At 40.9% G+C, this 24,833-nt stretch overlaps 1 protein-coding gene across 1 annotated transcript in view; it reads left to right on the top strand.

Moving 5' to 3' along the window:
- ANO2 (anoctamin 2) overlaps nt 1-24,833 on the top strand; it is a 322,969-nt gene that overhangs the window by 123,255 nt on the left and 174,881 nt on the right. Inside the window, exon 10 of the mRNA XM_078074088.1 lies at nt 18,091-18,225. Within this exon, the coding sequence (XP_077930214.1) occupies nt 18,091-18,225 (135 nt within the window). The remainder of the gene's footprint in view (nt 1-18,090; nt 18,226-24,833) is intronic.

Here is a 24,833-nt window from a genome sequence, read left to right as displayed (position 1 = left end):
TCTAAGTGTCAGAGATTTGGAGGCCATTTATTTCTAGTCCCCTCTGGCAGACCACGTCTGCTCCCACCTAACTGCACTTCCTTTCCTGGCTGTCAACGTTAATGACAGAGCTGGGTGTCACTGCTCTTTGGATTTGTTGACCAGTGACAATTATTTTCCTAGCATGTTCCAAGCTTGCTTAAAACCATACTATGCATTTTGGTCCCTGGCCGTTCTTTTGTTTTTTTCCTTTTCATTTTGAAATCTGTATGTGTTTTTCTGACATGAGGAGAGGAAGATGGGGGTGGGGAGATACAATCAAATCCATATGTTTGTGATACATTTGTCCCGAATTAATAAGACAGCATTGCTGGGGAAGAACCTTTGGATGACTTAGGAGCCACTTGACATTGCCCCTTGCAGCCTCTGCAGCTCCTCAACCCAGGCCACTACTTGCCAGGTTTTGAGAGGATCACATTCATATAGGGACACTGCTCTCTTCTCTTCTCTTCTCTTCTCTTCTCTTCTCTTCTCTTCTCTTCTCTTCTCTTCTCTTCTCTTCTAGGGTAGGGATTAACTTATCTATGTATGTAAAAATCAGTGTAGATGCTTAGTAAAGGTTCTTCTTCTTCCCTTCCTTGGTGGATGAGAGGGGAACAAATTTGGGGAAAAAAGGTCATCAAGAAGAGGTGCAGTGCCCAATGACAGAACAAACAGGGTTATTTTTAAGATGAGAAATACACCTTGAATCAGAAAAAAAACAACCAGGGCCCAGTTAAATTTTCACATGGATGCACATTGGGGGAGGAATGTGGGCTACAGAAGCTCACCATGGGCATGGCCTGTGTCTTGGTAAAGAGCAGAGTGTGGGAGGGCTGAGTGCTCAGGGAGCTTTTCTAGAGGTTGCACCATGACATCAGGTGTTCTTCAAAAACATCAATACCAACATTGTCCATGAGCTTACAGTAAAAGCTGTGCTTTGTATCAAGACGTTCTTTTCATCAACCTTTCAACATGAACTATAACAGGTTTCTTGGCATGATTGTTACACATCATAGTGCTGGTCTTTCTTTCCCCTTGAAAATATTGAAGAACACTGAAGAATGATTTTTTTTTTTTTATCATACGGGAAAAAGGGCTTATTTTTTTCTGCCACCCACACACATTATGGAATAGTGAAGTCAGAACAGTTCTCCAGCCTCTTCTTATTCTCATCTCTGGCCTCTTTTCTTTTTGGAGGAATGTGGAGTAAGGAAGCCACAGTCATTTGTGCTGGAACCTTCTGCTTTTAGAGTTCTTAAAGCATTTCTCATATGCTGTCTCAGTGGATATTTGTAACTGCTCAATGAGATGAAGGTCATTTTCATTTAACAGGGCCAGCTGCTTGCTGGGGGACCTTGAAGCAGGGCCATTCTGTGACAGCTGTGCAGAGCTCAACAGGGCATCTGGCCAAGGTGATATTAGGGGGCTGGAATTCACTCCATGTTGTCACCAAGTCGTGAGCCTTGGCACTTCTTTCTCATTCATACTGAAGGTGGCAGTGGTCCTGCCTTGGACAGAACCTTTGGCTTTGGCTTCTCCACCTACTAAATAGGTTTAATTTTAGAATCCTTATGCCAGAAGGATTGTGTATTTCTAAATCCATGTCCCCTTTTTTCTAAACTAGATTGGGAATTAGCACACAGTGATGATGACGATGGTGATGGTGGTGCTAGCTACCTAATATTTCTGAGTATTTGCTGTGTGCCAAGTGCTGTTTCAAGCAATTCATATGTATTAACTCATACATAACTTCTAACGGTCATACCATGTATGGTCTCTATTATTCTTGTGTCAAATTCTGGTCTCTAATTCTGGCTCTGCCTTGTTTATGGCGGGGATTTTGGACAAGTCTGGTAATATCCTTTAGCCTCAGTTCTCTAATAGTAAAATGAGAGGATTGTAACAGATCAGCAACTTCTAACTCTCCTCACATTCTTTTTTGATTTTTGAACCTTGTATTATTTAGGAAAGAGATAACACGCTCAAATGGGTAATTGATTAAGGGAAATCCAGAAAGGATGGGAAGGCACCCTAGGGATCAGCAATAGTGGGGAACTGTTAATACCTCCAGGGCCAAAGGGGCAAGAGGAAGTTGTGGTTACAGAACTCAGAGAGGGCTGTGGCTGGAGCCAGTGTGCAGGAGAGGCCCCTGACTGCCAGCCTAGGGCTTTGTGGCCAGATGTTTGGGGGAAATCAGTGCCCCACTGTCTTTATTCCCCTGCCCTTTGATTTCCTGCTGATGCCTCCCATTGGCCAACCCAGATGCCAGAGAGCCAGGGGATCTGGTTGACTCTCTCCACTGAGGTCACCCTCATGGGGGCACAGACCACGTGGAGCTGGGTGGGTGGGGGGTAGGTGTATAGCTCCACACAGACCACCTTCACAGCAGTGCATGTTTAATCCCCTAAACCCCCTTAGGAATTGTTTTTAAAACAATATTTTATGGAATATGATGAGGAAATAATTCTAAGTAAAAATATTTTATTTTAAATAAATATTAATGGATATTATACTATAAAATTTATTACATATAATCTTTTATAATATTCATTATACATAAAGACAAGTCTATCCTTCTCTTTTTTGATAAAGGTAGCACACTGTTTATTTTATCACCTTAAATTATGCAAGGAAAAAAAACATGTCCCAACAAATACATTTTTAAGTGGCAGAGTGTGTCATCCTTGGTTTGGGTAATGATGTATATAAAAACTTAGATTAGATTTTATCATCATATTACATTTTCCAAATAGAAAAACACTCTTGTGACTTGAAATTTGGTATGTTGCAATTTGAGTTCAAAATTTAATATTTACTCTTCATTCCCAAATTAAGAGCTAAAAGAGAAAGTTTTAGGTTACTTTTGCAAGGACTTCTCCGCAGATGACACATAGTAGTTGGGGACAACCCTTAACTCTCAATATGTGAAAAGGTAATTGGATATAATTGGATAGAATAGCTCCTCCCACCTTTTAACGTTGAGTTTTGGCAATGAGGATATCTTTATATGTCATATTAGTAATTTTGACCAGTGGTATGCCATTTATGGATCTGTGTGAATATCACCTAAGGGTGAATTTATTGACTTTCTTGCCATTTTTATGTTTTCCATTAACATGTTATATTTTAACATCAGTAGTCCTTATGTTTCCATCTTTATTTAAAGATTGGTTGTGGGTAAAAAATAAACAATATTTAAGACTGAAAATGGAAACAATGTAAAATGGTCAAAACCACTAGGTGATAAATGGTTGGGGGACTAGGCATGAGTGTGTGTCTGTAACCACCATCTGATGTGTCTTGGAGGCCCTCACGCTGCTCATTAATAAACAGAAAATGTCTACATAATCATTTTATTTATTACTTTTTTACAAATAGAAATTGGAACAGATGCCATCACCGGCTTCTCCAATGTGAGTGTGCTTCTGGGGAGGGTCATAGGGCTTCGCAAACCATTGAGTGGCCAATTCTGTTTTAGATGAGCCTTAGAGTTCCTTTCAGTTTTTTTTTATTAAAATAGAAAATAAATCATAATACTTAGTAAACCAGGGGCTCCAGTCTGCATTATCAGCTACTCCGTTACCGAAGGGATGCATGTCAGGGGTACAGTCTAGGCTTGAAGTCAGGCAGCTCTGAGTTGGAGTGCAGATTCTTCTCTTGTTAGCTGTGTGACTACACAAGATACTCAGTTTCTCAGAGTCGTACTCAGTTCGTGCAGAGAAGAGGGATAGGCCTAATAACCACCATATGGGGTGACTGTGAGGAGTTAGTCTTCCACTAAACAAATGCTTATGAAGCCACTTCTGTATGCCAGACACATTCCAGGCACTAAGGAAGCAATAGGGAACAGGACACAAAATGTCTCTGCTCTCGTGAAGCTTACACTCTAGCAGCAGAGATGGACAAAAACACCAATAAACTTAGAAAACAATGTTAGGTGATGAGAAGTGTTATGAAGAAAAATGAAGCAAGGCCAGAGGTTGGGTGACATTTGGGATGGGAGAGATCACAGAAGGTCTTTCTAAGGAAGTGAGTGTGAGAAGGTCTGAGGAAGGGGTGTCCCAGACTAAGGGCACAGTCATAGCAAAGGCCCTGAGGTGGGAGCAGATGTGGTGTGCTTGAGGAACAAAAGGGGCAAGTGAGCTGGGGCAAAGCCAAAGGGGAGGGGGACAGCAGGAGAAAATGGAGTTGGACTTGTTTCAAGGGGGTGAGGGGCTTGGGGTGGTCGAATAGGACCCTGTAGGTCATGAAAACAATTTCAGCTTTTATTGTACATGTGATAGAAAGTCATAAAATTATCTTGAGCAGAGGAATAATGAATTTGAGAGATGTTTAAAAAGATTCTTCTGTCTTCTGTGTAGTGAAGAGATTGTAGGGGCATGGGTGGAAGTGACTCAGGAGAGAGATTATAGCAGTGGGGCCAGAATGTGAGTGGTGGAGATGGTGAGATATGGTTGGGTTTGGTGTATTTTTGAAAGTAGAGTCTATAGGATTTGCTGATGGATTGGATGTGGAATGTGATAAATAGTCAGTGGTCTTCCATGTTTTCGTCCTGAGCACTTGGATTGTGGTTCTGTATCCTGAAATATGGAAGACTGGGGAGGACAGTTGAAGAGTGGCAGGAGAGGTAGAGAAACCAAGAGTTGCACTTTGGCCGTGTTGACCTCAAGACACTTAGCCACCCATGGAGGAAGTGTCAGTTCAGCTGGTGGAATTACGAGATTGGAAACCAACAAGCTGGAAGAGTATCAATCATTTTGCTTTTTTCTACAGTTCCATCTCATGAACTGGGGACAAATCACACAGCTGGGGAATGAAGCTTCTTTCTTTTTTTTTTTTTTTTAAAGATTTTATTTATTTATTTGACAGAGAGAGAGACAGTGAGAGAGGGAACACAAGCAGGGGGAGTGGGAGAGGGAGAAGCAGGCTTCCCACTGAGCAGGGAGCCCGATGCAGGGCTCGATCCCAGGACCCTGGGATCATGACCTGAGCCAAAGGCAGACGCTTAATGACTGAGCCACCCAGGCACCCCCGGGGAATGAAGCTTCTTGACTATTTTAGGGCCATTGGGAATCTACCACCATTGCTGTTGACTCTTGGAAGGGTTTCCTGAAAGGCACTCCTCTCTCCTTTGTGGTATGGCGTGGTAGTTGAGAGCAGAGGCTTTTGGACCTCAGCAGATTAGAGTTTGAATATTGCCTCGACACCCTAGTGGCTTCATCCACTTGGGTGAGGTGTTAGACCTTTGAGTTCCCATCCCTTCATCTATTAAATGGGGACATAATGCCTACTTCTAGGACTGCTCACAGACTTGTGAATTTTGTGCCTTGCTCATAGTTCCCCAGCTGAGAGGGCAAGTGGGGGCTGGAATCTACACCACACTCTCTCTCCAAGCCTTGTGCCTTGATGTGGTACTATGTATTCCCAGAGGAAGGAACCTTTTCATTCACACAAGGACACCATTTTTGCCAAGCCCTGTATTCACTCACAGGATTCTTGTGAAGATCGTGAGAGAAAAAAATGCATGAGAGCATTCACCAGAGTACCTGGATTGAAGTGAACAATCAGAGATAGAGATATTTTATTTTGTGATCTGTTTCTTCTTTTGTCTGGGGAGGCATGGCTGATAACAGAGATCTACCCAACTGCTGAGGGGAATCCACAAATGAGTGGAAAGACCCAGGATCAGAACTTGCCTTTAGTATTTCTCCTGGGTTCTGGGGAAGATCCTGCCAGTGCTCTCGCTTTTTTCCTGCCTTGTTTTTCCTACTTTAACTCACTTTCCTAGCCTTGATTTTTTGTCTACCTAATTTACCTACCTGTCACCAGCACCTCCCTTCTCTATTTGACCCTGGGCTTGGCATCGGGAACTTCTGGTCCCTGGCTCTCCCCAGTCTTCTGTTCTGTTTGCGCATCTAGACACATCTGCTGCTTGCAGGACCTGTGATGGGCCCCGCCAGCCCAGCTGATTCTGACTCCTCGGCCTGGGCCTGCAGCTTCCCTGGCCTCATAGAGTAGTTCTTTATTTGGAAACCTTTTAAAATAGAGGACTTGGGAGGAGAGAGGGAGACACTTGACAGAAGTGGCACAGGAGAGTGTCATGGACGTAGTGTGCTCTAATTCCAAGGAGTAATTTTTCCCCTCCAGAACTTCTGAAACATTCCCATGCCATTAACTGGCATCTGTGTTGTCTCTTAATGTCAGGACTTGAGCCAAGCCCAGTTTTCACAGCCCTGAAGCCTAGCCCTTTCTGCACTCTACTTTCTGAATTTGCCCCATGTTAGCAAAATGTTCTTTTCAGAAGGAGGCCTTCTCTTGGCCTGTCTGGGAGGGCTAAGAACCAAGAGCCTCCTGGCCCTCCGTTACTGATCGGAGGAGCCAGCTACTATGTCTGCTGGCCTGTGCCCAGCAGAGTGGGAGGCAGCCTGGCTCCTGCTGACAGCTTTGACAGAGGGGTGACAATCCAGCTGCTGCTTCCCAATCAGTGGGACCCCCACCTGGAGATGGGTTCAGGCCCCGGATCTCCCGGCCAGTGATCAGAAGGCAGAAGCTGGGAGGTGGGATAAAGGGAGGCCTGGAGAACCTGACGTCCTGTGACCTGGGCCCTTTCTCATGGGCATGTCTGTGCTCCCTGGAGAGAAGCACCATGTACTTTGGGTCTTGGGATTGTGGGTCCCAAGAAAAGAAACTGATAAGCACCATTCTTTAAAGACTATAATGTATATCTGTACAGAGAATGTTTGAAGTCCCTTTTGATACAGATTCTCTTCTTGGGTTTCTTTTCCAGCAACCTTTCTGCTACCCACCCCTACCTCTCCTAGCCCCAGGGAAGATAAGGGAGGGCATGGGGTGGGGAGTGGGGAGTAGTGGGGATAAGACATGGGGAAATTCCCATCAGGCAGAAAGGGAAAATAAACTTTTCCAATGAAGGAAGATTGTTATAAGAGAGAAATAGAAAGGTGTAGAAGGGTAAGATTTGAGAGGGCATTATTCTGGTGCCTCCCTGCCTTGGGGTCAGACAGTTCTGGAGTGGGAGGTGGAAGCAAGAGGAATGGAAGTGCTTGGATATTTTGAGGGTGAATCCTAGAGCCCAGGTTTTGTTTGCACCTCCTATCTCAGAGTGCAGCATGAGGAAATTACAAATTCTTTGGAGAAGCCCAGCATCCAGCATGGTGTCAGAGTATTCATGGTGCTGCCTAGGGAGCTGACTAGGAATGGCTGAGCCCGAAACAGTGCCCCCTACATCCCACAGACCACAAACACAGTCTGGAGGATCCAGAGGTTCTCATGAACCACCTGCCTTGGAGAGGCTGCGGCTGGGACAAGGAAGAGGCAGCACATGCTCTAGGTGCCAGCTGGATGCCCCAGTAGGACCCTGCTGGCCTGGCCACCCCCTGGTGGATGCCCACACAATGCTGGGGGCCAACCCAACCCAGCCCAGCTCAGCTACTGAGTAGCTGGGACCAGCTCAGGGCTCAATTCCCAGAAGCCCCCTCCCCTCTTCCATCCTAAGGATGCACACACTTCTTCCTCACCTGGATACTACCTCATAAAGGGGATGGTGGTGGGGGAGCTTCTTGAGCTGGGCAAGACAATCCTGACAGGGAGCTTGAGCCTCGAATTGACTGTATATTTATCCCAAGGAGACTTTTTAAAAACCTGACAAAACCAAGTCACCTTTAGAGTGCCTGGGTGGCTCAGTCAGTTAAGCATCTGCCTTCGGCTCAGGTCATGATCCTGGGGTCCTGGGATGGAGCCCTGTGTTGGGCTCCCTGCTCAGCGGGGAGCCTGCTTCTCCCTCTTCCTTTGCCCCTCCCCCTGCTCATGCTCTCTCTTGTGCATATTCTCTCTCTCAAATAAATAAATAAAATCTATTTTTTTTTATGGTTTAAGTTTTATTTTGGAGCATCAACACTGTGAGAAATACATGTCTTAATAGGATTTGATTTCCATATAGGTATTTTCCCCAAAGAAACAAACAAAAGGATGAGACTGCTTGATTTTCAAATGTCACTTGTTTGCCCCAGAAACAGTCTACTTGGTACAAGGGTGTCCTAGAAATCCTAAATCTATAGATCATAGTTTCCATTGCTGGTGGGTGATAAATAAAATCTTAAAAAAAGTCATCTTTAACTGTTTTGCTTATCTGAGTCTAACCTTAATTCCAACACTAATTTTTGACTTGCCTTGTAAGGTTTTGCAAGCATTAAATGACATACTGTGTATAAAGCACTTAACCCAGAGCTTGGCATATGGTACATGCTGAATAAATGTTGCATTTCTCCCCTTGCTCTCCAGTGCTGACCCCTTATACAACCGTAGTCCATTTACATTATTTTCAAGAGCTGAGGGTACAGGTTAGGGACATTGGTAATTTAAAAGGCAGAAACCACATTGGCCCCATCTCATGGCTTCACCAAGGAGAGGCCTTTGCTGGCTTGCCTAGCTTCTTCTGTCCCTGGGAATTTCCAGGCTGTCTTCCAGAGAACCAACCATTGTGAACTCTAATTAAAGGCTCTGAACTTTCTCTTTGGCATCCCTGCACCTGCCCACAGTCTGTCTCCTGAGGGGTCAGGAAAGCCTGAGCTTTTTGTAAGACCAGGAAGGAAGGTGCTGTGCTTGCTATCCTGTCAGGCTGATGCAGGCTTGGCAGGAGTTGAGAGCAGAAGTTGCCCCTCTCTGGCTGACAGGGCGAACTCCCCTGGAACACGCCCTGCTGGCATGTCTGCTCTGCTTCTGATCTGAATGCTCGGGAATGGTGTAAGCAGCATCCAACCTCCACCACTGCCTTGGGCTACCCAGCCAAATGCCGACCTTGCATTTCAGGGCTGGCAGTCTAGTTCTGGAAGTCTTGTCTTTTGTTAGCATGGCCTTCTGTGCTTCATTAAGGTGAAAACTCCCTGTTCAGGTCTGTGACAGACTGGGCCTGAATGACATGTACACCTGATGTGGATTATATGCCGTCTGGCTCGAAGGCAAGAGAATGGACAAGGTGATCTTCAGGGAATCTGTTGGCCTGCAGATTATAAAATATGTGGTGTCTTTTTAAAATCATTTTAAGATTTCTTTGTCTAATGGGGTCTTTTGTGGTTCCATATAAACTTTAGTATTATTTGTTCTAGTTTTGTGAAAAATGCTATTGGTATTTTTATAGGGATTGCATTGAATCTGTAGATTGCTTTGGGTAATATGGACATTTTAACAATATTAATTCATTTAATCCATGAACATGGAATATCTTTCCATTTGCTTGCAACATCTTCAATTTATTTCATTAATGTTTTATAGTTTTTGGAGTATAGGTCTTTTACCTCTTCTGTTAAGTTTATGGGTTTTTTTGGTGCAATTGTAAATGGAATTGTTTTCTTAATTTCTCTTTTTGCTACTTTGTTATTAGTGTATAGAAGTGCTACTGATTTCTGGGTATTAATTTAGTATCCTGAAGCTTCACTGAATTCATTTATTATTTCTAGTAGTTTTTTTTGTAGAATCTTTAGGGTTTTCTATATATAGTATCATGTCATCTGCAAATAGTGACAGGTTAACAACTTCTTTACCAATACCTCTGATTTCTTTTTCTTGTCTGATTGCTGTGGCTAGGACTTCCAGTACTGTGTTTAAAAGTGGTGAGAATGGAAAAAAAAATAAAAGTGGTGAGAATGGATATCCTTGTCTTGTTCCTCATCTTAGAAGAAAATCTCTCAGTTTTTCTCTATTGAGTAAGATGTTAGCTGTGGGTTTTGAGGTATGTTCCCTCTAACCCTACTTTGTTGAGAGTTTTTATCATGAATGGATGTTGATATTTTGTCAAATGCTTTTTCTGCATCTGCTGATATGATCATATGGTTTTTATCCTTCATTTTGATGAGGTGTGTCATGTTGATTTTTTGGCGAATATTGAACCATTCTTGCATCCTCAGAATAAATCCCATTTGATTGTGGTGAATGATCCTTTCAGTCTTGTGAAAGAAAAACAAAAGGGGAGGTATCACAATTCCAGATATCAATATATATACTACAAGGCTGTAGTAATCAAAACAGTATGGTACAGGCACAAAAATAGACACATAGATCAATGGATCAGAATAGAGAGCCCAGAAATAAGCTCATGATTATATGGTCAGTTAATTTATGGCAAAGGAGCAAGAATATACAATGGGGAAAGGAGAGTCTCTTCAGTAAATGGGGTTGGGAAAACTGGACAGCTACATGTATAAGAATGAAACTAGACCACTTTCTAACACCATATATAAAAATAAACTCAAAATGGATTAAAGACCTAAATGTGAGACCTGAAACTATAAAAATTCTAGAAGAGAGCACAGGCAGTAATTTCTCTGACATTGGCCATAGCAACATTTTTCTAGACATATCTCCTAGACATGTCTCCTAAGGCAAGGGAAACAAAAGCAAAAATAAACTATTGGGACTAGATCAATGTAAAAAGCTTTTGCAAAGTGAAGGAAACAGTTGACAAAACTAAAAGACCACCTACTGAATGGGAGAAGATATTTGCAAATGATATATCTCATAAAGGGTTAATATCCAAAATATATAAAGACCAAAGACAACACCAAAATATAAATAACCAATTGAAAAATGGGCAGAGGACCTAAATAAACATTTTTCCAAAGAAGATGTACAAATGGCCAAAAGATGCATAAAAAGATGTTCAATATGTTCAATATCTCTAACCATCAGGGAAATGCAAATTGAAACCACAGTGAGATATCACCTCACACCTGTGAGAATGGCTAAAATAAAAAAGATAAGAAATAATAAGCGTTGGCAAGAATGTGGAGAAAAAGGAATCCTTGTGCACTGTTGGTGAGTATGCAAACTGGTGCAGCCACTGTGGGTTAACAACATTATGGAGTTTCCTCAAGAAATTAAAAACAGAAATACCAAATGATCCAATAATTCCACTACTGGGTATTTACCTAAAGAAAATGAAAAGGATATATGTACCCCTATGTTTTTGCAGCATTATTTATAGTAGCCAAGTTATGGAAGCAACCTAAGAGTCCATTGATAGACGAATGGATAGGAAGATGTGGTATGTATGTGTGTGTGTGGGGGGGGGGATGTGTATCATGGAATATTATACAACCATTAAAAAGGATGAGTTTTTTTTTTTTTTTTTTTTTTTTTGCCATTTGCAACAACATGGATGGACCTAAAGGATATTGTGCTAAGCAAAATAAGTTAGACTGAGAAAGACAAATACCATATGATTTCACTCATATGTGGAATCTAAAAAAAAAGAAAACCCAAATGAATATAAACAAACAAAGAGCAGAATCAGACCTGTTAACACAGAGATCAAACTGATGGTTGCCAGTGGGAGTGTGGGCAAAATGAGTGAAAGCAAGTGGGAGGTACAGGCTTCCAGTTATGGAATGAATAAGTCATAGGAATAAAAGGCACAGCATAAGGTATAGTCAATGATACTGTAATAGCATGGTGTGGTGACAGATGGTAGCTACACTGTGGTAAGCATAGCATAATGTTGAAACTTGTTGAATCACTGTTTTACACCTGAAACTAATGTAGCATAGTATATCAACTACACTCAAATAAAAAAATTAATAAAAATTTAAAAATGAAACCATTTTAAAATCAAAGTATAATATACCTATAGAAAGATGTATATGCAATAAATATACAGCTTGCTGAATTTTTGCAAGCTGAACACACCCATACAACTAGTACTCAGGTGAAGAATGAATATGATTGGCACTACTATCTGGACTTCTAGGACAGTTATTTTGTTTTTCAACTTTATATAAACAGAATAATTAAATATATATATTCTTTAGTGCATGACTCCTTTTGCTCAATGTTGTGTTGATGAGATTTATCCATATTGCACGTTCTTGTAAGGTGTTCATTCCCATTGCTGTATAATACACCATTGGGCAAATATCATTGGGCAAATATAGTACAATGTATTTATCCATTTTATTGCTTATAGGCGTTTGTGGGGTTTCTAGTTTGGGGCTATCATAGATAGTGCTGCTGTGAGTGTTCCTGTATGTGTCTCTCAGTGTGCATGTATGTGTTTCTGTTGGGCATATACTTAGGAAGAGACTTGTTGCATCATTGGGGATGCCCATGCTCAGCTGTAGTAGATACTGCCCAGTGGTTTTCCGAAAGTGGATCTACCTGTACACATCCCACCTGCACTGTGTGAGCGTTCTAGTTTCTTCGCATTTGGCCAAGACTTGGTATTTCCCCTCTTTTTCATTTTTATCATTTTCTTGACTAGGTATTGCACTGTGATTTCATTTGCCTTTTCCTGATGATCTGATGATTAGGAAAGTTGAGTACCTTTTCATATGTTTATTGGTGAATTGGGTATCTTTTTTGGGGGGGGAGGGGCAGAGAGAAAGGGGGAGGGAGAATCTTAAGCACATGGAGCCCAACACAGGGCTTGATCTCACAACCCTGAGATCATGACCTGGGCTGAATCAAGAGTTGGATGCTTAAATGACTGAGCCACCCAGACACCTTAATTGGGTATCTTTTTTTTTTCAATACTCTTTTTAAAATACTTTTTAAAATTATGTTATGTTAGTCACCATACAGTACATCATTAGTTTTTGATGTAGTGTTCTATGATTCATTGTTTGCGTATCTTTTTAATGAAGTGTTCCTTAAAGTCTTTTGCTCATTTTTCTCTTGGATTTCTAATTCATATTCATCTGTAGAAATTCTTTATGTATTCAGATACAAGTCCATGTATACAAATATTTTTTTTTCCTATTCCTTGGCCTGTCTTTTTACTCACTTAATGGTACCATTTGATGAACAGAAGTTTTCCCTTTTAATGTAGTAGATGACGTGGATTTTTAGAATAAATCTCATCAACAATTTTTAATATTACTTGCTTACTGTGTCCTCCTAGACCTTGCTCATTTCATTTTCACATTAAATGGAAAGAAAATGAAGCTTAGAGAAGTGGAAAGACTTTTTCTTAAGGTGGGACACAGCAGAGGGCACATTCATGCCAGCTCTGCCCACTCCAGAGCCCCTGTTCTGTGATCTCTGCTATACCAGAGAAGGCACCAGCTGATATCCCATAGACATTGTCCAGTCCTTGGATGTTTTTGTTTGGCCTGCACATTTTTTTTCCCAGTTGAATTAGTTGCCAACATCAAAAATTAGGAGAAATACAGATTTCCAGCTTTTCTTAGAAAATTGTAGGATCTGGCAATACTGGGCCCATTTTCTCACATGTCTCCCAGGACTGCTGGAGCTGAGTTACTGGTCCCTGTAGATAGAACTAAGCCCTCTAGTGTTCTACTGGAGTTGCTGTGATTGATCGTGCTTGGCCTGCTTTGATCATTTGTGTTTCCTGCCTGGTTCCTGAAGGCATCTGAATTTTTAACTACTAAACTGTTGCCCTTAAATGACATAATTGATTCTTTTTCCTTTTTTGTTTCATCTGTTCTTACCTTAATACATTTTGACCTTGCTACCTTCCTTTTCAAGGTATCTAGGCTCTGTGTTCAGGCTTCCTGTCCACCTTTCTGGTCATCGGTGCTTTTATGGTAAAAAGAGGAGTAAATTGCTTATGTGGAACAGTTAAAAGAGCTCCTCAAAATATTCTCCCCCTTCCTTTAAGGGGTGAAGGTATTGTGTTTCCATAAAGCTTGAAATGTAATTCCTTTCCTGGAAGAAGTGACAAAGTACTCTAGTGAAGTTTAATTTATCGGATCAGCTCTGTAAGCATAAACCTGGGAAGCAACAGGAGAAAAGATTTGTAGATTTTATGGGTTAAGAGAGTAGTCAGAGAAATCTTAGGTCTCTGAATGGCTGAATGCCTCAGACGGGATGCTGTGGTGGTCTGGTTTCAGAGCTGGGAAAAACATGGGAACATGGCAGGGGACAGAGTATGGATAGGTAGCTATGTGCTGTCTTTCTCCAACTCAGCAAATTTTCCCTGGGCATGTCCCCTGCCCAACCATTTCCTTCCCTTCTTTAAGTCCCTTCTATAAGTCGGTATACTGTGGAGGAATCTTAAGAGCTGGAATCTCAAGGTAGCCTCACTGAATTTGAATCTTGTCTCTTCTTTCTTACTAGCCATGTGACCTTGGGTTAATCTTTTTGTACATCCTTTCTTCATCTATAATTGGAGGATAATAGCATACTACCTCATAGAGTTGTGTGGACTGAAAAAATGAGACAGTATTTAGAATCTTCTTAGAACAGAGCTTGGCAAAGAATCAGCCCTCAATAAATTTCAGTCCCTATGACTGCTGTTGCTATCCTGGCAAGAGCACTAGACATGGAGGGGTCAGATGATGAGCGACCAAATGCTTGCTTTGCCATCCACGAGCCATGTGACCTTGGACAAGTCCTTCTAACCAGAGAGCTTCCGTTTCCTCACCTGGAAAAGATGTCGTGAGAATTAAAAGCGGAGCCAAATAAGTTGGTCAAGACAAGAGCACTAGGACAGTTTGTGTTTGTTATGTCTTATGTCTCTCCTACCTTCTCTGTTCCCCGCTCTTCTTCCAGAGGTAGGCAATGTAGCCTGGAGGGGAAGGCAAGATGAGCACCCATGAGGAGGCAGCTAACAGTATCACATGGTCATGGAAATAGGAACTGTAGTGATGTCCCTTCTTTCAGTCCCCATATTGGGAACTGGTGTTTTATCTTTCATCTTCTTGATTAGTCCAACTAAACATTTAATCAATTTTATGGATCCTGTCAAACAACCAGCTTTTGTTTTCATTGACTTTATTTATGGTTTTTCTGTTTTCATTCTCACTGATCTCTGCTCCCCACCTTATTCTTTCTTTCCTTCTGTTTGCTTTGGATTGAGTTTCTTCTTCTTTTTCTAGTAGAAGTGCAAGCTTAGATTATTGATTCAGAGCTTTCTTCTGTTAGTACAAGTATTCAATGTTATAAATTTCTAAGTATTGCTTTAAAGGCATCCCACAACTTTTGATATGTTGTGTTTTCCTTTTCACTCAATTGAAAATACTTTCTAATTTCCTTTTTTATTTCTTTGTTGACCTTTCTTTGGGTTATTTGGATGGGTGTTGTTTAATTTCCAAATATTTATGGATATTTTCAGATATCTTTCTGCTATTGATTTTTAGTTTAACTTAATTGTGGTCAGAGAATAAAATTTTTATTACTTCAATCTTTTAGATTTGTTAGATTAGCTTTATGACTCAGAATATGGACTATCTTGGTGAATGTGTGTTGAAAAGAATGTATTTTCTGCTGTTTAGTGGACTGTTCTATACATGTCAATTAGGTCAAGTTGGTTTGTAGTGACTTCTATGTCCTTACTGATTTTATGTCTCCTTGTCCTCTCCATTACTTGAGAGAGAAGTGTTGAAGTCTCCAATTTATACTTGAGAATTTGTCTATTCATCCTTTTAGTTCTGTCCATTTTTATTGTATGTATTTTGATGTATGCAGATGATCTGTGCATTTTACTGTATGCATTTAGGATTATCAGGCCTTCTTAATGAGTTGACCATGTTGTCATTAATTGATCTGCCTCTTTATCCCAGGTACCTACTGTTCTTTGTTCAGAAGTCTTTATATGTCCCAGCTTCCTTTTGATTCATGATTGCATGATATATCTTTTTTCATTTCTTTACTTTTCTTCTATATAGGTCTTTATAATAAAAGTGGGTTTCTTGTATGTTTACATTTGTTATCATTAATGTATTTATATTTTAAAACTACCACCTTTCTATTTGTTTTCTATTTGTTTTATATGTAGTTTGTTTCTGTTTTTCCTCTTTTCATGACTTCTTTGCAAATGAGTATATTTAATGGTTCCATTTCATCTCCAATTTTGGTCTGTTAATTATACCTATTTTTTAAATTCAGTGGTTGCTCTAGGGTTTACAGAATCCATCTTTAACTTAACACATTCTACTTTAAAATAATATTATACCATTTCACACCCTGGGTAAGGGCCTTCCAATACTCTCTCTCAGTTTCCTCTCTCCTATCTTTTGTGCTATTATTATCCTACTCCTATATATGTTATAAACACCATAAGACATCATCACTATTTTTGCTTGATACCAATGTTTCTCTGCCTTTTTTCTATTATTGCTTTCCTCCATGAAATTTAATACCACATATATACTGTATATCTGTTTATGTTCTGTGGCACTTTGGAGACCTAAAAACCACTGTAATACCTAAGATAGTTTTTGGCTTCCAAAGAACTAGTTTTATCCCCATGGGAGAGTATTTTGGGTTGACTGTTTTTTTTGTTTTTTGTTTTCTTTCCATACTTTAAGGTTGTCACTCTATTATCTTCTGGCTTGCGTAGTTTCTGCCAAGAAATTGGCTGTAAATCTTATCTTTGTTCCTTTGCATATAATATCCTCCCTTTCTCATCTTCCCCTCCCCAACACCACCGTCACTCCAGCTTAATTAAAGATTTTCTATCTTTGTTTTTCAGATTTGATTTTGGTATGTCTCGGTGTGTAGGTTTCTGTTTTTGTTTTTATATTTATTCTGCTTGGGGTTCTCTGGAGTTCTTAGACCTATGTTTTGTTGTTTTTGATTAATTTTGGAAATTTTTTAGCCATAGTCCATTCAGATATTTCTTCTGTCTTCTTTCTTTTAATCTTCCTGGGGCTTCAATTACATAAATGATAGACCCTAGGATATTATCCTCTCTCCTGCCCCTCTCCCAGAGCAGACTGCTGATCCTTTTCACTCAGTGATTTGAATGAGAGATGGTCCTGGGAGATGAGTGTGCCTCCACGCCCCTCTTCAATAAAGAGGCCCTTTCCAGTTTCCTACCTTGCCCATTACCCTCCTTATGAGTACCAGGTGGTGGTCATTGGCTGGGATCTTATGAAGGACTGCAAACCCCTCTTGTGTCTGGAGCTCTCAGTTATTGTAATCTATCATGCTAACCTATACTCAGCCTTTCAGAATTTACAAGATTATATCTTTTTCTTTGTACTGCCCTTTTCTCCTGTGCTCTGCCAAATCTGAAAGTGTTTGCATGTCCCATTTTCCTTGGAGGGGTTTGTCATTTTTTTTTTTAAATTCAGTTCACATGATTACCTTGTAGCCTCCATTCTATGATGGGTTCAAGGAAAGTTTGATGTCACAGATTATCTGGATTTTTCTTGTTGCTAGGGTGGAAGCCACATTTTCTTGCCATTGTCTATATCCTAGGTGGGAGCAGCACCTTTGGTAGTGGATAAATAGATTCAATTCACTGTTCTTATTCTTTTGTCCTCACATCAAAGAGTGGGCTGCACTCCCATTTCCCTCCTGTGTTTTATGTCATAGCCTCTTGAGAAATAAAATATACAGTTTCTCTGTGGTTTGTCTTTTTCTCGTCAGGTGTCCATCACCAATATTTATTTAAAGGAAAAATCCCTTTTTTAGAGACTTAGTGTGACAATTTACTAACTTCCTGAACTCTAGGGATCAAAAAAATAATGGCTTGTTAATTTTCTCTCTAAAAGAATTTTTTAAATTATAGAATTAATTCATTAACAAAGTAGAGAGTTTAAAATTGCAGAAACGTAAAAAATAAAGAAATAAAAACCACCCATAATCCCATCAGCTAAAGAAACCATTGCTAATATTTTACCAAAATGCTTCTAGTTATTTTTCTGAGTTTTATGGTTTGTGTACATAAGTACGCATGCCCACCTAAATAATTTGTGTTTTATTCACATAATGAAGTTCTGAAAAGGTGTTTTTCTGTGGGTTACGGTACTCATGAGATGATGATGTGTTACTTTTATTTGTCTGGTAAAGATGCCAAAATATATGGTCTACTTTCAGTTTGCTGTTAGGGCTGGATTCCTTCTTGGGGCTAGTTCACGTGAATAGCCAGGATTCCCTGGTGTGTGTGTATGTGTGTGAGTGTGTGTGTGAGTGATTCCCAGGGAATGTAATTCATAGTGGAAGAGACCAGTTCTTTGTGCTGAGGTCCCTCTTGCGCCATCTAACTTCCATCTCTTTTTGTTTACGCTGACCCGTTGTCAGGTTTAGAATAAACAGAAATGGGGGAAGTTTATGGTGTTCTCAATATGTGTTGCGATACTCTTTCTTTTTCAGAAAGTATTTTGGAGAAAAAATTGGACTATATTTTGCCTGGCTGGGATTATATACATCATTCCTCATTCCATCTTCTGTAATTGGAGTGATCGTGTTTCTTTACGGATGTGCAACAATCGAAGAAGATATTCCCAGGTGAGAGGGTTTTAAAGAAAAAGCCTCAGTTCCCACATGGCAGTACTTTGGAGTTTCATCCCAGTTGCGAGTACAGTTCATATGCTTCCTTCCAAACTCCTTACCCTCTATTCTCTCCTCCCCTTACTACACACATAACCTCCCTCCAGAGACAGATCTGGGAACTATAGAGTCTGGGAATAGCTTCAGAGCCTGCTGGGGATGGCTCCCTTCCTTTCCTAGTTAGGCTCTTCTCCAGGGCTAGAGTCTGATACAGGCAAGTGGATTCTACCTGATGAAAAAACCCATGCCGGAGAAACGCATTTTCCCCTCAACTTCATGACTTTTTTCTCTGGTTTCCCCTAAGACCCGAGGCAGGAAATGTTGAGTGGCATTGGGTAGTGATCACATGTCGATATGGTCAAACACTGTTGGGATAAAATGCTGTGAAGCTGTCCATAGAAGCAGGCAGCTCTGGAACTGAGGGGACTCAGCCTCTGGTTCAGGAAGTCAGAAACTGCAGGTGACAGGTCCCATGGTGGGGTTCTTGGAGAGCCAAGAGATGGAACAAAGTCTGGTCCTTATGGTGAAAAGAGAGCCTACAAAGAATATAAGCACTTAAAAATAGCATACTCGGGCTGCAGGGTGGCTTAGTTGGTTAAGCATCTGACTCTCGATTTTGGCTCAGGTCATGATCTCAGAGTCATGAGATCAAGCCCCATGTTGGGCTCCGTGCTGGCCATGGAGCCTGCTTCAGATTCTCTCCCTTCCGTCATTCTCCTCCCCCCCCCCCCCACCACTCATGCTCTCTCCTCTCTCTCTCTCTCTCAAAAAAAAAAAAAAAAAAAGCATCCTTTAGGATGGACAGCAATACATATTAGCTGTAAGACTGGATAGTTAACTCCCCAAGTCTTCCTTCCCTTGGCTATAAATAGTGATAATAACCCATACCTTGTGATGTTGTTGTGAAGATTCAAGGAGACGATGTTTGGCACATAATAGAATATTAATAAATAATTGTTGAAGGAATCAACATATGTGGAAATAAAGTACAAGTGACGAAAGAGACACTTAACATATTTAGCATTTAAATCCCTTGCCATCTTCAGCACTGTCCTTGAAAACCGAAGCATGGTTAATGTATTTTAATACTTTCTCAGTTGCAAGTGATAGAAATGCAACATGAACTAGCTGAAGCAAAAAAAAAAAGAAAAAGGAATTTATTATAAGGATTCTGGGGTGTGTCAGGGAACGCAGTGGCAGGCGTGTGACTAGCCTAAGGACCAATGGAAATAGGGACTCCTATTTATCTCCCATCTCTGGTTCTTTCTTGTATTTGTTTCACTACATATTTTCTCCATTGGATGTAAACATTCCTACTAATAGCTCATGGATGTTGTATCGTAGAGCTTTTTCTTGAATTGGTTCCAAATGAAAAAGGCCTATTGGCTCATTTTGGATTAGGGTGGAGGCCCTGGGCCCACAGTTGTGGCTCTGGGGCAGGATCATGCTGTACCAACAGGATGTTCCCTCAGTATCCAGGTGGATGAGGATACTGGGCAGACTGTGGGTGTCCACTATAGTTGGAGGAAGTAATGGCCATCCTGAAGAAAGGACCAAGAGCTGGGCTCCTTTGAGAAAAGGGTTTCACCAATGGCAGGAACCAGGTATCTCTTCTTGCGGCCATGTTAATCTGTAGAAATGGTCTTGTAAATTAGAAACTGGGGTTGGTGTTGCTAGTAGTTAGAATAAAGCTAAATAACTTGGTGTAAGAGACAAAGGTTTGGATATTTTTGTGTGTAAAACTCCGGTACCAACTGCCCAGTGTTTTTTTTTTTTTTTTTTTTTTTTAAAGATTTTATTTATTTATCTGACAGAGAGATAGAGAGAGAGCACAAGTGGGCAGAGTGGCATGCAGAGGGAGAGGGAGAAGCAGGCTCTCCGATGAGCAGGGAGCCCGATGCGGGGTTTGATCCCAGGACCCTGGGATCATGACCTGAGCCGAAGGCAGCTGCTTAACCAACTGAGCCACCCAGGCACCCCTGCCCAGTGTTTTGACTGGGAATTCTGAGACCATCACACAACATATGTGGTTGAGGTTCTGCCTTCCTCAGGCCATCTAGCATGAGGGAAAAACTAATACTTGCCAAATACCTACCTTGTGCCAGGCATGGGGCTGGGTGTTTGTTAGGTACTTGTCTCTTTGATCCTGTAGAGATCATGGTTGTAAACTGTGAGATTGGTATTATTTTCACCTAACAGAGTTGGAGAAATTGATGCTAAGTGCAGTCATATAACTTGTCCAACTTCAGCAACTAATAATTGTCAGGGTTGCGACTTGACCTCAGTTGCCTCCTGCTCCAAAGTCTTTGCTTTTGCCCATAAGATGTGAAGTCTCCCAGAAGGTTCATATCCTCCCTGGCAGCCAAGTAGTTTCAACTGGCCTTGCCTGGTACTTTCTCAGAAAACATAGCTCCCACGTGTCTCTTGCCCAGTTTGATCCCTAGAGAGCTGGGCCTCAGATTGATCCAAACTAGAAAACTCTATACTGTGCGTAGGGAGCTAGTGCCAGGGTAGAGGGTGGGCCATCAGTGCGCTCGCTTACATTGGGATTTAGAACTTGTGCCTTGGTTCCCCATATGGGAATACATGCAACAGGGACCATGTAGCTGAAAATGACCATGGTCTACACATACTGAAAAATATGTATCTATACACATGCATTCATGTATATGCAGGTATATATGGATGTGAAATGTGATGATCATTATCACTGCAGATGTCTCTTCTTACCTGTCAGAGTGTGTAGTGTTTCACAAACTATGTATAGCAACCCATTAGTGGATCACAGAATCAGTTGAATGGTTACATTTTAAATGAACTAGAATAAGATAGGATAGAGTAGAATGAAATATAATATTAGTATTCATCACAAGAAGGAAGTATGGGTATTGTTTCATGAGATTTTATTTGGCTATATAATATGTTTATGGGGAAGAGAGAGAGTATGTATGTATTTGTGTACTGGAATCTGATGGAAAAGATTGTTTTTAAACTGTAGGTCACAGTCAAAAAAGTTTGAAATTGACTGTTTTAAAGCTGAAATTTTGGTTGTTGGATTTGCAGACTCAGGGTGGGGTGTGATAATTTTTTTCTATTATTTACATCTTCCTTACTTATGTGTATTATGAAGAATTTTTAAAAAGAACTGCTCTTTAATCATAATTAGATAGCCATCAAAAATCCAAGCTCAATGGGCTTGACGAAAACTCGTAAAATACCACTCCCTATCAACAAAAGAATAGTCTTTAAATCCCAATACTGAATCTAAACAAATTCATACTCTTCCGGGATCTATGTCTGTCAGCCACTCCTAAGCATGATTAAAAACTTGTACCATTCCTGGGATTACTTTATTTTTTATTTATTTATTTATTTATTTTAAAGATTTTATTTATTTGACAAAGAGAGACACAGCGAGAGAGGGAACACAAGCAGGGGGAGTGGGAGAGGGAGAAGCAGGCTTCCCGCCGAGCAGGGAGCCCGATGCGGGGCTCGATCCCAGGACCCTAGGATCATGACCTGAGCCGAAGGCAGACGCTTAATGACTGAGCCACCCAGGCGCCCCCCTGGGATTACTTTAGAGGTTTCTAATTTTGACACTAAGCCTGGAATTTATTATCTATGTATAATTTTTAAAAATGCTATATTTTGAAAACATTATAGATTAATAGGAAGATAGTACAAAGGGGCCCACCATGCCCTTCATCCAATTTCCCCTCGTGGTTATGTCTCATATAACCTATGTCTCATATAACCATATAACATAATGGTTATGTCTCATATAACAATATCAAAAGCAGAAAATTTACATTATGTGGAAGTTTAAATGGTACCTTTTATCAACAGCAACTTGGATATATGAATACAAATATCACTTATGAGTAATAATTCCATATGTGCATGATATGTCTATAGAACTTTTCTCTACTTACCAAAGGATTGGTTCTATTTATTAGGCATTGGCTTACATGGGTAGGAAAGACTGGAGCATTAAAAAAAAAAAAAAAAAGCTAAAAAAAAAGCTGATTGATCTAAACCATCTTGAAAAAAATGATTACCTTGGTCTGAGACCTTAATAGCAGATGCTGTGTCTGAATTTCTGGAATAATTCCCATGTTGCACCATCTCCCTTTGTGCAAGCACAGCCCTGTATCACCAAACTTATGAGCAACGAGTTACTGATTAAGAACACCACTCACTTTGGGGTCCTGGTTCAGCTGACTGCCAGGCCATTTATCAACCTTCTTGTGCTTTCTAGAGAAAATGATAGACTGAAGAAATACAGCATTTGATTTATAGCACAGTTGGTTCTAACTAGAAATCCGTGGATTGTGCAGCTAGTGAAAAACCCACCAGATGTGATTTCAGTTTAAGCTGAGCTTCCCTCACCTTTCTGCTTCTCTTTCAGCCTTGTCTAGAGAGGCATCCTCTCTCAGGGAACACAAAGTCATTTTAATATCATCCTGAGGCAGAATTTCTCCAGAATTCTGTTCAAATGGCTTGCATCAAACAGACAAATAAACAAACAAAACGACCCTATACCTATAAAGCATTCTGATTTCAAGTTTAAATGATTTGGGGAGTATCCATGCGACAGTGGCTGCCATTTTGTACAAATGATTGGTAGTTGACTGTCCTCCCATTGTAAAGCCAATAACTGACACAGCACTTATGTTTCAAAGTGCTTTGCACTTTGTTAGCTGGTTTGCTAACACTTTTTCATTCCTGACATTTTAGCACTGACTAGTTTTGATTAGGATTAGGTTGGCTAGGGATTATCCCTTCCCCAAGTCTATGTGTTCAAAAAAAAAAAGCCCCAAACAACAAAGTGATGTCCCTGACACACATATTTGAAGGGCAGCACCAAGGAACTTATATGTTCTCAGACATGGCTTAAAAGCACAGCTCCTTACTATAATTTATAAAGACCAACAGTTTCCTATGTGAATCTGTTCTCTAAGAGGGGACTCTCCTCTCTGAAAGTAGTGACTCCTCCTCAACGATACAGCGGACACTTGTTGGACCCAGAAGACTTAGAATAAACCTTGCTCTCCGGTTACCCATAAGAACGCGCCCAAGTGAAACCAGCACGGCTGAACTTACTATTAAGATGTTACTATGTAATATTGTCATTGTGAATGAGTCACTGCTGTTGACACTTGCCAGTGGAGAGCTTAGCAGCGAGTCAGTGGAGGAATGAGGATATACTCTCAGAGACCTAGAGTTTCCATTCTCTCACGCAGAAGGCCTTTCCTTGCTGTGGGCTTAATAGCTCATTAAAAACAAGCCTGAAAGCCGGGACTTGAAAGACGGTGACAGCCCTCAGGAAAACCCTTCATCTTCTTAATGAAGGGGAGCTGGACCCAGGGATCCCTTGACTTCTGGCTTTCATCTAAGCACTTGCTTTAGCACACAGGGTACCAGTCGGCTGACCCTGGCAATGTCCTCCCACTTGTCAGCCATGCTCTGTAGTGCCCTCTGCTGTCTCTTTCCGGAGGAAACACAGCGGCGGTTTTCAGAGTAGGACCCCCTGCCTCCCCATGACTGTGTCTCCAGCAGCTCTGTGAGAACAGCCAATGCTTCATTTTCGTGAAATCTTGAGTTCTCCACCCTGTTCCCCCAAACAATGAACTTCACCATCTATCCATTCCCCTGGGGAAATATTACACACCAGAGTGATGAGTTTATTCATTTTCCTACCAATATGTAGTGTGGAGGGACAGTAGGGAAGCCGATTAGGGCTGGTTGTTCTTTGGTTCTTATTTGCAAGCACTCATATGAGCCTGAATTTATTGGATCTAGCTAATCACCTAAAGAGTGAATGGAATTTCAACTATATTCATTAGTCCACTAAATAGAAATATACTGAGAATAGGTTAGAATATAGCTAATGGTTTTTTGACTGTATAAGTATCATAGAACCTAGACTTTGGAAGAATTTACTTTATTCTTTCATTCCCCCTAATCCCATTTCATGGTTTAGGTCATTATTATTAGGCTGAGGTTATTAATCCCCATTCTACAAATGGTCATGCAGCTGATGCACTTAGAAAGGGGCTTCCAACCCAGCTCTGACTCCATTCTTCTCTACATGGCTTCTCCTTGAGAAGTAAGAGCTTGTGTTGATCCAATCACACTCTTGTATTTGCCTCTCCTTGTGACCAGGTCTCACACGTTTGTGAGGCAGCCAGTAGGCTTTAATGAGACAGCCTGAGCTTGCATGAAGATGGTGAAACGTAACTTCAGACAAGTGACGGATTCATAGTTGGTGGTACTCCCCACCAACCTCTTAGACTCAGTGCATTTTGAAGGGACTTTATTAAGCATCATGCAGTGTACAACATCTCTGGCAGATGCTCACTGATTTTCTGTTAGGACACTCCTAGTGATGGGATCTGTACCTCAGCAGTGGCCCACCCACTTCTTTGACAAAATACAGGAATAATGCTCTCATGGTAAAGAATTCAACGTCTTTAACACACCCCACTTTTGGAGGTGATCAGCTCCGCCATGGATTTGGAAGTGGGGGATGTTTTTAGGGTGATTTGCTTGGGGTGGGTCCTGCT

Source organism: Halichoerus grypus, chromosome 6, assembly GCF_964656455.1.
Source record: "Halichoerus grypus chromosome 6, mHalGry1.hap1.1, whole genome shotgun sequence".
Lineage (NCBI taxonomy): Eukaryota > Metazoa > Chordata > Mammalia > Carnivora > Phocidae > Halichoerus > Halichoerus grypus.
The sequence above is the reverse complement of the archived record's forward strand: the minus strand, read 5'-3'. Positions and strand labels throughout refer to the sequence as shown.